The sequence below is a fragment of the Rhinichthys klamathensis genome, unplaced genomic scaffold (assembly GCF_029890125.1).
Source record: "Rhinichthys klamathensis goyatoka isolate OS25496 unplaced genomic scaffold, OSU_Roscu_1.1 h1tg000011l_1, whole genome shotgun sequence".
Classification (NCBI taxonomy): Eukaryota; Metazoa; Chordata; class Actinopteri; order Cypriniformes; family Leuciscidae; genus Rhinichthys; species Rhinichthys klamathensis.
Window position 1 is genome coordinate 18,364,495 of NW_026606564.1, and position 15,035 is coordinate 18,379,529.

The window sequence follows — 15,035 nt, forward strand, 5'->3', positions numbered from 1 at the left end:
TATACTTTAATTAAAAATTCTCATTAGTATTGTAAGCGAACACTTATTTTACCTGGTCAAAAACAGCTCTGTTTTCAGCACGCCGTTTCAGTGCATATGCCTTTAAATGATAATGAGCTTTGCTCACCCCGCCCCTCTGTTCTGTGCGTACACCGTTTGTAACAATAACCATAACGTTTTGTTCATTATAAACGTGGGATTATGAATTATATTGAGAACGTCGTACATAGAAAACATGCCGTAATGTACCCTGAGTGTAAACCGACGCATTCATCGTGAAGTGTGCAAGCGATTTGCAAAGATATAAATATAAATATTAATATAAAGTTTAATAAAACGTTACACTCACTTCAGTTGTTCTAGAGGTTCAGCAGGAACACGAATAGCTGGTACCGATCCGTTTTTCATGAGCAGCTTCTTAGCAAAACCAGCTTTATACTGATCCTCGTTTATAAAGCAGTCTGGTGTGTGAAATGATTCGCGCAAACATGAGAGCATTGTCGTTGCTCGTGGGGAATATTCCCTTCGAAAACAAACTCAGCCACTGCGTCTTCAGCGGTTCGGATTTAGGAACATTAAAATGACTGCTGTGTTCATTATTACACCCAAGAACAGAACACCACAATCGCTTAGACACCATTCTGCTCATAGACAGTGCTCCAGCATATCAACAATGACCGCGCCGGACTATGATTGACAGCTCGCGGCCGAGGGCGGGTCTGTGTTGAAACGCTGCTGTCAATCAACAATCGTGGGAGGGGCTTCCGAGCGTGTGACATCACACGGTCGAACGGCTTGATTTGAGACAGGGGAAAACATATAAGGAGATTAAAACAAAAACACTGGATGGATTTTTATCATTTTATGATGGTTGTGTACAGGCATTGCCAACACACATTTCAGTACAATCAACTTGTAAAAGTGCATGGTCCTCTCACGGACCTCGACCTCGTCCTGCTCGCCACAGCAATGCAATCGGGCCATATTTGCTCTGTCATGTGTGGGCCACTTTAGGTTCACACATAGGCGTCCGCACCAGATTTTGTCATGAGTCATTTTGTACCCACCACTGTTTTTTTTCTAAAACCTCGAGCTCAATTTAGCCGTTCTGCTGCTGCGCTGCTACACGCTTCTCTGTTCATAACACTGCAGCAACTGTAATCGTTTGGTGATCGTTGTTTAGGTAAACCACGTAAAGCTTTTTCACGTTAGGACTTATATATAAAGCCCATGAGAACCGCGGGGAGTCGACAGCCGCTCCGCTGCCCTGCTGAAAATGTGCAGCAGAAACACTTAAAGGGCAACTAAAACCTAAACCAACTTTTTTTAATTAATGATCTGTAAGAATAGGGCTTTATTAGTGCTGATCATTGATTCGAGTAACTTTTTTGACATTTGGGTATAAAGTGTTTTAATTCTACAATATATGGTGTAAAAACGTCTGAGTGCTGCCCTCTTCAGGTTGAACGGTGGCTACTGCAGTTGAATTTTCCCATTGGATGTTTGCGGTTCTTCGTGACGTAAGCGGGGAGAGCTGACGTAAGCAGGTTCCAGCTCACCACGCCCATACGAGCTATCACGCCCTCGGCAGTGTAAAAAATGAATGAATGCTCTATGAAGGCTCAGGTTCCTCTGAAAAAAGCCGGCTCGAGTTGATATGTCCCTGTGTCCACAGACAATTCACCCTCCTCCACTTCAGGTGAAGGTGGGGGAGAAAAGTCCTCGACTTCAAATGACCGCTCTGTTGCAAAGCTATGTCAGATAACCTCCATAATAATTGGACTTTGGGTTCGATTTTTTGACCGTTTTCAGTGGTTATGAGGAGCATGAGAGGGAAATTTGGTAATCATTGTTTAGGAACATTAAACCACGTCATGTCATATTGTCAACATGGTAGGCTACTTGAAGCAGAATAGTGGGTCATATATGTCTAATGCTTTTTAAAAACTTAAGGCTTTCTTCTTCATAAAACGAGTCGGACATCATCACATTTTTGTATACATTTTTATTTATTTACATTAGTAATCTACAGGAGATCGTCTTTCAAAACATGACCTGCGCGAAAGAGAAAAATAAATGAATGTGTGTGTGTCGCCAGCACATTTCAGACCACACTGACGCCCATGGGTTCACATTCAGATTCACAGTGATTACTGTCCCTCATCTTTGCCAAAACTGGCCCTGATTTGTTTTAGGATAACTGGGCCACATTTGCTGCAACATATGTGGGCCATATTTGGTTTACACCCAGATTAGTCATTGTCGATTGTGCCACATTTTTGCCATAGGTGGCCCACATTTGGTTTGTGATATTTGGGCCATATTCATTATTTATCATATGGGCCACTTTAGGCCCACATTCAGATTACACATTGCCATGAGTGCCGCATCTTTGCCTAAAAAGCCCACATGTGATTTAAAATATTTGGGCCATATTTGCCATTTTACACGTGGGCCACTTCAGGCTCACACACATTTTGTCGGGGCCATAAGAAGGCCTGCAGTGCCGCATCATCGCCTGAAGTGGCCCACATCCGTCTGCTCTCTGAGGAGCGAGTGAAACACACACTAATGCTGTTCACTGGGGAAAATGTTTAGTCGGTCTGTAGAGGAGAAGAGACTTCATCCACAGAACAAAGACAATATACTGTATATCTGTGCATCAGCAACACACACACACACACACACATAACTAACTTCATATACAATAAAACAATAACAATACAGATATTCTGTGTATAAAATGTTAGAGAGATAATGTAAATGTTTAAAAGTAACATGTAAACTTTATATCTTTTGAAACATTTATGTGCTATACTTGACAATCACGTTCATGATTAGAAATATTTGAATCATTATGGATGAGTTTAGTCTAAACATTATTATATTTGCAGGCCTGAGAGTGAAGATTTCTGCTGACACTCATCTGAGCTTCTTCCTCTGTTCCACCTTTAATTACAACTAAACCATCATTTGGCTGAATAATAAACCAACATTAATCATTCAATATCACATGTTTCTAATTCGCATGCTAACACACACGCTGCTTTATTTAATAGTGAAGTCTGAGTCTCTTCCACCTGTATGAAACACATTTACACATGTATTTCTCCTCATAGACAGCAGTGAGACTCTTCTGTGGATCACCTGATGGTTTCTGCTCCTCTCATCTCCGTTTCACAGATTTAAACCATGATGTAAATAATCTTCTAATGTTGGTCACTGAACTGATTTAAATGTTTACCACTGACGTTTGGTGACTGATCTTCAACTACACTGTAAAGTGGAACAGAAGAGAAAGTAATCAGTGTTCGGTGGAATAAAGTGCAAATTATTATATTTCAATTACTGTTTTTTGACTAAAAATAAGTTGCATTGAATTCCTGTAATCAGATTAATTACCGACTTTACATGATCTTGGATAGAGATATTTGTGTTTTTAAACATAATAGATTTAAACCTGAAACATGTTCATATGTGTGTCTGTGTGTGTGTGTGTCGGTGCGACTCCTATTGAGTCTCTGTAAAGGAGAAACTAATGAGTGTACGGCGTATGGAATAAACCACAGGGAGCAAATACTAATGTTATTTTGAGTTAAACACAAACCTTTAGTTAAAGCCGTTTGTCCTCTAGTTTAAACATGTTTGTAGGCTCTTAGTAAATAACTGAGAGTAAAGTAAGTGTAGAGTAGTGTGACGTGTTGCTTGTCACAGTAAAAACACACTAGAGACAGAGACATTGCTCATGTGAGCTGGACGCTGTGAGCTGAAGCTGGAACTGCACTGATTTTAGCAGGAGTGCAGCGTTTCCTACAATCTGACCAAGTCTGTTTTCACACTGAAATGATTCACTTCTACTGACACAGTTCATAAAGCAGGTGTTGATGTATAAAGCTGTGACAGTGAGCTTTTCTTCTCTTTCCTCCTTTGTGTTCAACATTTCAATAACTTCACATTATGTTCTCACACAAACCCTTTGTTGCAATAAAGCTTTATGATAATTTCCTTTCAGGAATGTTTGAAAGGATTGTTCACATATCAGAGGTAAATGAAGATCTCTTTAATATCTCAGTGATGTTTCCTCACCTCAGGACACAGTTTGAGTCTCGTAGCTCGTCTCTGAGCCGCTGCTTTGAGTCTCCTATCGTATTGCCTCTCAGATCAAGCTCTTTTAAAAACTGCAGTGCTTTTGAGTTAGTCAAAGACTGAGTTAAAGAAGAAACATCTGTAATGCCACAGCACTGTAGACTAGAGAGACACAAACAGAGGAAGAGAGATTATCTTACAAACAAATCATGAATGTGAAGAATTTTACACAGATATAATGTGAACTCAGACTCACTGTCAGATATTGAGTATAAAGTGTTTTAGTTTAATAAACCCAGAAAGTGCACTGCTATAACCAATGAAACATAAGCCCTGCTGTCTTCAAATAAATAAACTTCAGTCACACTGTAATTGCTGTACAGTATAATGACACTAACTGTAGTTTCTCCAGCTTGAATTGTGGGTTCATCAGTAGATCACTGAGGTTTTTCACTCCAGAGTCTCCTAGATTATTCCAGCTCAGGTCCAGCTCTCTCAGGTGTGACGGGTTTGATTTCAGAGCTGAAGTCAGGATGAGACTCTGTTTCTCTGTAATACTGCATCTATTCAGACTGAAGACAGAGAAATAACAATAGTTCACATCTATGATGATCATCTTATTGAAGAGCTACAGCAGCATTTAGTTTCCAATAGTCTGTTTTAAAACCCAGTCACACTAGTTCTGTGCGCTGGAAGACACTGTTTCTTCTCTTTCATCTTTAACTATTTATTTGACGTCTCTCTTCTTTATTCTCTGTTGTAAAGGCAGATTTCTGCGTGTACACAATCAGTACATTGTATCAGATGCTGGGAATTAAACAATTACTATCTACACTCTAAAAAGTTGTATATGATTTACTATTTTGTTTTGGTGAAACATTTTTTACACTCAAAAATATTGATTCAATTTTAAAGCAGTGAAATCAATTACAGTACACTGTATAAACTGAGTAAATGTAAGTAAAAATTTGCAGATCTGAGTAACTGCATCTGGTACATTAACAAATAAAATTGAGTACAAATAATTGTGTAAAAATATAAAAAATATCATTATTTATGAGTAATCAACTTGTTGCATTGTTTTAACTGAGTAAATCTGCTCAATCTCTCAAGAGTGTGTTAAATATATTAATAATACTGATTTGAATTAAGTAATATTTTTGGTTCTTGAAACATATCAGTTTAATTCTCCATTCTCAAATATTTTGATAGAAATTTCACAAATATCTTAAAGCTGCAGTCCGGCGTTTTTCCTCTTTGTCGCCATCTCTGTTCGAAATCTGCAACTGCAGTCATTCGTGGAATTATCAGCTTTATGTGAGTTGTACTTCAACACCCTCGACACGGGACAGTGCGGATGAACACAGTGTTTGAGGAGAGTGTGTGTGTCAGTCGCCGCCGGTGTCGATACTGGCATTCAGAATCACAGATTATTCTTTTTGGAAGTATGACCAACATAAACATATTCACTGGAAAATGTCTGAACTAGTAAGAAACATCCACTTTTGTTCTGGTTCTGACATTGCAGTAAATCGCGCTGATTAAATCTAACAATCGCTTATAAGTTATCATATCACGCAAAACCGTACGAATTATACTTTGTTCTCAGATTGTTAATGTTAACAGCGTAAGCAAGCATTGCGTGACTACATGTAATGTCCTTCCGATATTATCCTTGTTTTCGCATGGGTCCGGCTGCAGTCTCTTTCTCTCTGTCGCCGCTCCGAAGTCCGAACGAAGTCTTCTGCATGTTACAGCGGGTGAATCTGTTGTCACTGGTGATCGTCGTTTGAACCTTTCTGGATCCGCCATCAAATTGATAAGTTTAATTATATCAAGTGCTGTGAGAAAAGGCTATAAATCTCCACCTCCAACATCCTCACACGCAATATAGCCTACTAGCCCAGACTCTTCTTTATGTGGACAGATGTGTGTGTGTGTACAGATTTGTGTGTGTGTACAGATGTGTGTGTGTGTGTGTGTGTGTGTGTGTGGACAGATGTGTGTGTGTGTGGACAGATGTGTGTGGACAGATGTGTGTGTGGACAGATGTGTGTGTGGACAGATGTGTGTGTGTGGACAGATGTGTGTGTGTACAGATGTGTGTGTGTACAGATGTGTGTATGTACAGATGTGTGTGTGTGTGTGTACAGATGTGTGTGTGGACAGATGTGTGTGTGTGGACAGATGTGTGTGTGTGTGTACAGATGTGTGTGTGTGTACAGATTTGTGTGTGTGTGTACAGATGTGTGTGGACAGATGTGTGTGTGTGTACAGATTTGTGTGTGTGTACAGATGTGTGTGTGTGTGTGTGTGTGTGTGTGTGGACAGATGTGTGTGTGTGTGTGGACAGATGTGTGTGGACAGATGTGTGTGTGGACAGATGTGTGTGTGGACAGATGTGTGTGTGTGGACAGATGTGTGTGTGTACAGATGTGTGTGTGTACAGATATGTGTGTGTACAGATGTGTGTGTGTGTGTGTACAGATGTGTGTGTGGACAGATGTGTGTGTGTGGACAGATGTGTGTGTGTGGACAGATGTGTGTGTGTGTGTGTACAGATGTGTGTGTGTGTACAGATTTGTGTGTGTGTGTACAGATGTGTGTGTGTGTGGACAGATGTGTGTGTGTGTGGACAGATGTGTGTGTGTGGACAGATGTGTGTGTGGACAGATGTGTGTGTGTGGACAGATGTGTGTGGACAGATGTGTGTGTACAGATGTGTGTGTGTACAGCTGTGTGTGTGGACAGATGAGTGTGTGCACAGATGTGTGTGGACAGATGTGTGTGTGGACAGATGTGTGTGGACAGATGTGTGTGTGTGGACAGATGTGTGTGTGTGTACAGATGTGTGTGTGAACAGATGTGTGTATGTACAGATGTGTGTGTGTGTACAGATGTGTGTGTGGACAGATGTGTGTGTGTGGACAGATGTGTGTGTGTGTGTGGACAGATGTGTGTGTGGACAGATGTGTGTGTGTGTGTACAGATTTGTGTGTGTGTACAGATGTGTGTGGACAGATGTGTGTGTGTGTGTGTGTGTGTGTGTGGACAGATGTGTGTGTGGACAGATGTGTGTGTGTACAGATGTGTGTGTGTGTACAGATGTGTGTGTGTACAGATGTGTGTGTGTACAGATGTGTGTGTACAGATCTGTGTGTGTGTACAGATGTGTGTGGACAGATGTGTGTGTGTGTGTGTGTACAGATGTGTGTGTGTGTGGACAGATGTGTGTGTGGACAGATGTGTGTGTGTGTACAGATGTGTGTGTGTGTGTACAGATTTGTGTGTGTGTACAGATGTGTGTGGACAGATGTGTGTGTGTGTGTGTGGACAGATGTGTGTGTGTGTGTGTGTGTGTGGACAGATGTGTGTGTGGACAGATGTGTGTGTGTGGACAGATGTGTGTGGACAGATGTGTGTGTGTGGACAGATGTGTGTGTGTGTACAGATGTGTGTGTGTACAGATGTGTGTGTGTACAGATGTGTGTGTGGACAGATGTGTGTGTGTGTGTACAGATGTGTGTGGACAGATGTGTGTGTGGACAGATGTGTGTGTGGACAGATGTGTGTGTGGACAGATGTGTATGTGTGTGTGTGTGGACAGATGTGTGTGTGTGTGTGTGTGTGTGTGTGTGTGTGTGTGTGTGGACAGATGTGTGTGGACAGATGTGTGTGTGTGTGTGTGGACAGATGTGTGTGTGTGTGTGTGTGTGTGGACAGATGTGTGTGTGGACAGATGTGTGTGTGTGTACAGATGTGTGTGTGTGTGTACAGATTTGTGTGTGTGTATAGATGTGTGTGTGTGTGGACAGATGTGTGTGTGTGTGTGGACAGATGTGTGTGTGGACAGATGTGTGTGTGTACAGATGTGTGTGTGTACAGATGTGTGTATGTACAGATGTGTGTGTGTACAGATGTGTGTGTGGACAGATGTGTGTGGACAGATGTGTGTGTGTGGACAGATGTGTGTGTGTGTGGACAGATGTGTCTGTGTGTACAGATGTGTGTGTGTGTACAGATTTGTGTTTGTGTACAGATGTGTGTGGACAGATGTGTGTGGACAGATGTGTGTGTGTGTGTGTGTGTGGACAGATGTGTGTGTGGACAGATGTGTGTGTGTGGACAGATGTGTGTGGACAGATGTGTGTGGACAGATGTGTGTGTGTACAGATGTGTGTGTGGACAGATGTGTGTGTGTGTGTGTGTACAGATGTGTGTGGACAGATGTGTGTGTGGACAGATGTGTGTGGACAGATGTGTGTGTGTGTGTGTGTGGACAGATGTGTGTGTGTACAGATGTGTGTGTGTGTACAGATGTGTGCATGTACAGATGTGTGTGTGTGTACAGATGTGTGTGTGGACAGATGTGTGTGGACAGATGTGTGTGTGTGGACAGATGTGTGTGTGTGTGTGGACAGATGTGTGTGTGTGTACAGATGTGTGTGTGTGTGTGTACAGATTTGTGTGTGTGTACAGATGTGTGTGGACAGATGTGTGTGTGTGTGTGTGTGTGGACAGATGTGTGTGTGTGTGTGTGGACAGATGTGTGTGTGGACAGATGTGTGTGTGGACAGATGTGTGTGTGTGGACAGATGTGTGTGGACAGATGTGTGTGGACAGATGTGTGTGTGTGGACAGATGTGTGTGTGTGTGTACAGATGTGTGTGTGTACAGATGTGTGTGTGGACAGATGTGTGTGTGTGTGTGTGTGTACAGATGTGTGTGTGGACAGATGTGTGTGGACAGATGTGTGTGTGTGTGTGTGGACAGATGTGTGTGTGGACAGATGTGTGTGTGGACAGATGTGTGTGTGGACAGATGTGTGTGTGGACAGATGTGTGTGTGTACAGATGTGTGTGTGGACAGATGTGTGTGTGTGTACAGATGTGTGTGGACAGATGTGTGTGTGGACAGATGTGTGTGGACAGATGTGTGTGTGTGGACAGATGTGTGTGTGTACAGATGTGTGTGTGTACAGATGTGTGTATGTACAGATGTGTGTGTGTGTGTGTACAGATGTGTGTGTGTACAGATGTGTGTGGACAGATGTGTGTGTGTGGACAGATGTGTGTGTGTGTGGACAGATGTGTGTGTGGACAGATGTGTGTGTGTGTACAGATGTGTGTGTGTGTACAGATTTGTGTGTGTGTACAGATGTGTGTGGACAGATGTGTGTGTGTGTGTGTGTGGACAGATGTGTGTGTGTGGACAGGTGTGTGTGTGTGTGTGGACAGATGTGTGTGTGGACAGATGTGTGTGTGTGGACAGATGTGTGTGGACAGATGTGTGGGTGTGGACAGATGTGTGTGTGTGTACAGATGTGTGTGTGTACAGATGTGTGTGTGGACAGATGTGTGTGTGTGTACAGATGTGTGTGGACAGATGTGTGTGTGGACAGATGTGTGTGGACAGATGTGTGTGTGTGTGTGGACAGATGTGTGTGTGGACAGATGTGTGTGGACAGATGTGTGTGTGTGTGGACAGATGTGTGTGTGGACAGATGTGTGTGTGGACAGATGTGTGTGTGGACAGATGTGTGTGTGTACAGATGTGTGTGTGGACAGATGTGTGTGTGTGTACAGATGTGTGTGGACAGATGTGTGTGTGGACAGATGTGTGTGGACAGATGTGTGTGTGTGGACAGATGTGTGTGTGTACAGATGTGTGTGTGTACAGATGTGTGTATGTACAGATGTGTGTGTGTGTGTGTACAGATGTGTGTGTGGACAGATGTGTGTGGACAGATGTGTGTGTGTGGACAGATGTGTGTGTGTGTGTGGACAGATGTGTGTGTGGACAGATGTGTGTGTGTGTACAGATGTGTGTGTGTGTGTACAGATTTGTGTGTGTGTACAGATGTGTGTGGACAGATGTGTGTGTGTGTGTGTGTGGACAGATGTGTGTGTGGACAGATGTGTGTGTGTGGACAGATGTGTGTGGACAGATGTGTGTGTGTGGACAGATGTGTGTGTGTGTACAGATGTGTGTGTGTGTACAGATGTGTGTGTGGACAGATGTGTGTGTGTGTGTACAGATGTGTGTGGACAGATGTGTGTGTGGACAGATGTGTGTGGACAGATGTGTGTGTGTGTGTGTGGACAGATGTGTGTGTGGACAGATGTGTGTGTGGACAGATGTGTGTGTGTGTACAGATGTGTGTGTGTGTACAGATGTGTGTGTGTGTACAGATGTGTGTGTGTGTACAGATGTGTGTGTGTGTACAGATGTGTGTGTGTGTGTGTGTACAGATGTGTGTGTGTGTACAGATGTGGGTGTGTGTACAGATGTGACGTAATGACGCAAAGACATGCTCGAATCTCCCGCTGAAATCCACCAGTACCACTGGAATTAAAAACATTATTACAAGCTTACCGCTTTGAATCGAGCTACGGCAAGCAGAGAGTTTTGAACACTGGCTGGTTATGTATTTTCTCAAATATGTATTTTGGATCATTTTTAACCCAAAAAAGCTATGGACTGCAGCTTTAAGTGTATTATAAATAAATAATTGGTTAGTCAAATACTAAATTCTTATAGTGAAAAAAAAATGTAATATAACTGTAAATTTTAGATGAAATGAACTGTTGGATTAATTATATTTGTATGTTTAACTCAAACAATCAAATAAATGATATTCAGAGATTTTAAGTTAATAAAGTTAAATATTACTGTGATATTTACTGTGATATTTACTGCCCTGCTGTCTTCAAATAAATAAACTTCAGTCACACTGTAATTGCTGTACAGTATAATGACACTAACTGTATTTTCTCCAGCTTGAATTGTGGGTTCATCAGTAGATCACTGAGGTTTTTCACTCCAGAGTCTCCTAGTTTATTCCAGCTCAGGTCCAGCTCTCTCAGGTGTGACGGGTTTGATTTCAGAGCTGAAGTCACATCAGAACAACCTTCATCTGTCATATCACACCAGCTTAACCTACATTAGCAGAGAGAGAGAGAGAGAGAGAGAGAGAGAGAGAGAGAGAGAGAGAGAGAGAGAGAGAGAGAGAGAGAGAGAGAGAGAGAGAGAATGAAGAAAATAAGAGACTCTTTATTCTGTAAAGTCACATCATCTTCATCAGCAAATAAAACAGACAGAGGAAGAGAGATCTTCATCTTTATTTCACCAGATCACAAAATACTAAGGTGAAAATGTTTGTACAAATATAATGTTAATGTGTTCTAGTTTAAACCGTTGAAGTGATTTAAATCATTTTGATTCTCAGACTGAAGACAGAGAAATAACAATAGTTCACATCTATGATGATCATCTTATTGAAGAGCTACAGCAGCATTTAGTTTCCAATAGTCTGTTTTAAAACCCAGTCACACTAGTTCTGTCAGTCAGTACCGTGATCCTCAACTACAAGTTCATTGGTGAATTCCTCCTCCTCGTCGCTCTCCTCCACTTCTCCCTCTCCGGCCTCCGCTAACTCCTCCTGTCTCGCTTGCGCTAACAGCTCCGCCCAGATGCGCAGGGCTCTCTTGCGTGCGCAATCTGCACCATACCGAACTGGCTTAAACAGACGATCTGACGGGTTTTAGAAGATTAAATACAACCCGAAACTAAAAAACAGACCAGGCCTCTATTTGAGACCGGCCTTTATTTATCCAAACCTGTCGCCACACCAGGCGTGTAAAAGAGACGGGCGTCTATTTGGGACTCGGCTATTATTTGAAGTTTTACGGTATGCATGGTAATTCTGAATAATGTCCCTAGGGGCACCTCATATTTTCGGTTGCAAATTGATGTTCACAGTCCCGCAGTGCTTTTGGCTGGATTTGTGCGCAAAAAAACGTGCCAAAAGTGTAAACGAGGAAAAATGAAAGGCAGAAGAATACAGATCATATTTATTTTGCATAAACATTAAGCTTCAAAATACATGAATTACACTTACGAATACGATTAAAATGCTGCAAATGTTTTTTTCTTACACTTGATAGGCGATTTACACTTTTACAAATCTTACCCTGCGCATGCGATTCTTTACGACATCATAATACCTTCATACACAAGCAGCACCTATTAAATATATTTCCATAATAGTATTATTGTATAAATATATATTTGTATACTTCGAATGTGTTTGAATATTTCACCAGTATCAGCACTGGGACTTGTCACTGTATTACTCCACTTGTCTGTGTTTGTGCAACTTGCATCTGTAAGCCAGTAGGGGGCGACACGTGACTGTCTTTATGAGTGAGCATTTGAATCATTAATTGAACTGATTAGTCCAAAAACATTGATTAATTCAGGAAAGAAACAAGTTGCTGAAACCGATCTTTGATTCTCATACATATTGCTCATATGCCTCTGGACACAGAAGGATTGCATTGGCATTTGACTGAAATGTAACATCTATGCAAAATAATCATTGAATCATTTCTCATTCCTGTTTGGAATAAGTGATTGTGTTTGTCAACAATAAGCATAACATTTCTGCATTTCATTTTGTAGTGTGGATCATTCATTGCAACATTTAACCTGATTCTCATGTTTAAGAATCTGTTTTCTGCTTGACAAATAATGTATGCTACTGCCCACTGACATGCTTTTAAAGCTATTGATATCCAATTGTGTTGTCCTTCAAACACCTTAAATTGCACATGTGTAGATCAGGAAAATCTAAATTTCCCCTGAACCCCCCTAGCAACATCAATTTTGGGACCTCAGTTTTTATAAAACCCTGCGTACGGCTCTGCCTTCATGTGACCATTGTCTTCTGTCTGGCTGTGTTCCCTGTAACTGCTGTTGGTGACGTTCATGTTTCTCAGTCAAGTCTTTGTTTTTGTAGTTTTGTTCACGTTTATTTGAATAAAGCTGCACTTGCGTTCAGTAGTGATGGGAGAAACAAAGCTTTTCAAAGCTTCAAATCAGTTAAACCAATTTCATCGCAAAATGATTCACTGTTTTGAAGCGTTAGTCTAAGCGTGCAGACGTGTAGTTTCGAAACGACACACGCTGGCCAAAAACTGCATAAAAACACCAGCGTTTAACCCTCTGGGGACCAAGAACGCACCCGTGCGTTTTGGCAGATTTTTTTCACATAGCAGAAAAATAGACTTAAACTACTCCATCATTTCTGGTCATACAGAGTTATGAAACATATTTAAAAAACGGTTAAATGTCTACTTTTTTATGTGCCCACCTACAATCGAAATAAAATATTGTGCTTTTGTAAAATAAAGAAAATAAACAGGGTGTGCGTTCTGCCTCTCCGTGTCCGTGAACTTTTTTCTGGAGCACGTCTCTTAAACTTAAACAAAACTCAGCTAATACTATTCACCCAGACATGAGCAATATATGTTTATGATCATTTAAGTTTGTACTTTTAAATTATCTAATTTAAAACTAAAATAAATATTCCCTGTTTATGTAGTAATCTATATAAAAAGAGAGATGTGTCAGCAGTTCTCATTATCTTTCTCGCATCTCATTATTCCGCTAATGTGACACGCCCACGGAGAGCGCGCGCTATTCAAACGCTAATGATCTGAAGCAACACATTGAGACGTGTAAACGCGCATATAAACTCGGTAAACACACTTTATTTAGTCAGATTAATGTACTGTCGTCTTGCGCGGCTGTGAGGAATAATCCTGGGACATTTACCTACCTCAGAACAAGTGCTGGTTTATTTTCACTTCGAGGAGCGAGCTGAACTGTAAGTGCTTTGTTCTAATCGCGATATATAATAGTGTCTATTAGTGTCTGTAAACGCAAAAATAGCCTACTGTATAAACTTGAATCATGTTTCTGTGTGTGTGTGTGTGTGTGTCTGTGTGCGTGTGTGACTAGTTTAGGATAGATTATTAGGTTTTAACTCTAAAATAGACACCAAATAAGCTTTTGTTAGCAGTTTCTGCTCATATGTTAAATATATAGTATGTTTTGTCAAAAATAAACTGATCAACTGTTATAGTGTTTGTTCCAGCTAGGCTATATCAAAATAATGAATCCTTAACTTTGAAATATGTATAATAAAATGTATTGGCATACTTTAAAAAATAATACTTTATAAGAGATTTATGGAAAAAGACAATTTTCTTTTCAAGATGTTTCCAACTCTAACTTTGAACCAATTCTGTAGAATGGCCCATATAACCTATTTGCACAGGATTTGTTTCCATGTATGGCTAAAAATGTGCTTTTGACTTTCATTTATATTTTGATTATATATATATATATATATATATATATATTAGTGCTGTCAAACAATTAAAATATTTAATCGCGATTAATCGCATTAATGTCATAGTTAACTCGCGATTAATCGCATTTAATCGCACATTTTTATCTATTCTAAATGTCTCTTGATTTCTTTTTGTCCCATTATTTTTTCTCATTTTAATGCTCTTATCAACATGGAAGAGTGGATCGGCTTGCTTTGTGCAAATGTTTTTTATTGAAAACAATATTGGCATATACTGTTCAATTTCACACTAAAACATTCTCACTTGGAGCAAATAATCTCTCACACAATGTAACACTGTCCATCAATAAAAGGGTGAAAGAAATACTGACGAGGTCCTGATATTGACGAGGGGGCGGAGAATTTGCATCAGCTGTGTGTGTGTGTGTGCTTGGCCATCATCAAGTGGTATTCAGACTGGAGGTGCTGCGATGATGATAGCTCAGTTCACAACGACAAAACACACAGATCACTTTGGTCTTGTCAATGGAACCATTTGGCAACTTTTTAAAAGTAAACTTTCCATTCAGAATCTTATTGGCATCCATTTCGGCGTCTCGCGCTCGTCATCCACTCAAAACTGGACGTTTTGAACGTTCCTATAACATTCAGAAATAACGTTTTTATAACTTAATGGGAACGTCATGAAAACGTTCTTATAACCTAAAATTGTTAGCTGGGGAAGAGGAGAGATTCGCGATTGCACTGAACACGTTTTAAGTGCAGGCACATATTCTCTGAGCGAGCCCAG

At 40.8% G+C, this 15,035-nt stretch overlaps 1 protein-coding gene across 1 annotated transcript in view; it reads right to left on the reverse strand.

The window, feature by feature from the left end:
- Nucleotides 1-4,082: 4,082 nt before the first annotated feature.
- The window catches only part of LOC130096176 (ribonuclease inhibitor-like), a 41,827-nt gene continuing 30,874 nt past the window's right edge, over nucleotides 4,083-15,035 (reverse strand). Inside the window, exons 7-8 of the mRNA XM_056262860.1 lie at nucleotides 4,485-4,658; nucleotides 4,083-4,248 (exon numbers count right to left, since the gene is read on the reverse strand). Coding sequence (XP_056118835.1) covers nucleotides 4,083-4,248; nucleotides 4,485-4,658 — 340 coding nt within the window. The remainder of the gene's footprint in view (nucleotides 4,249-4,484; nucleotides 4,659-15,035) is intronic.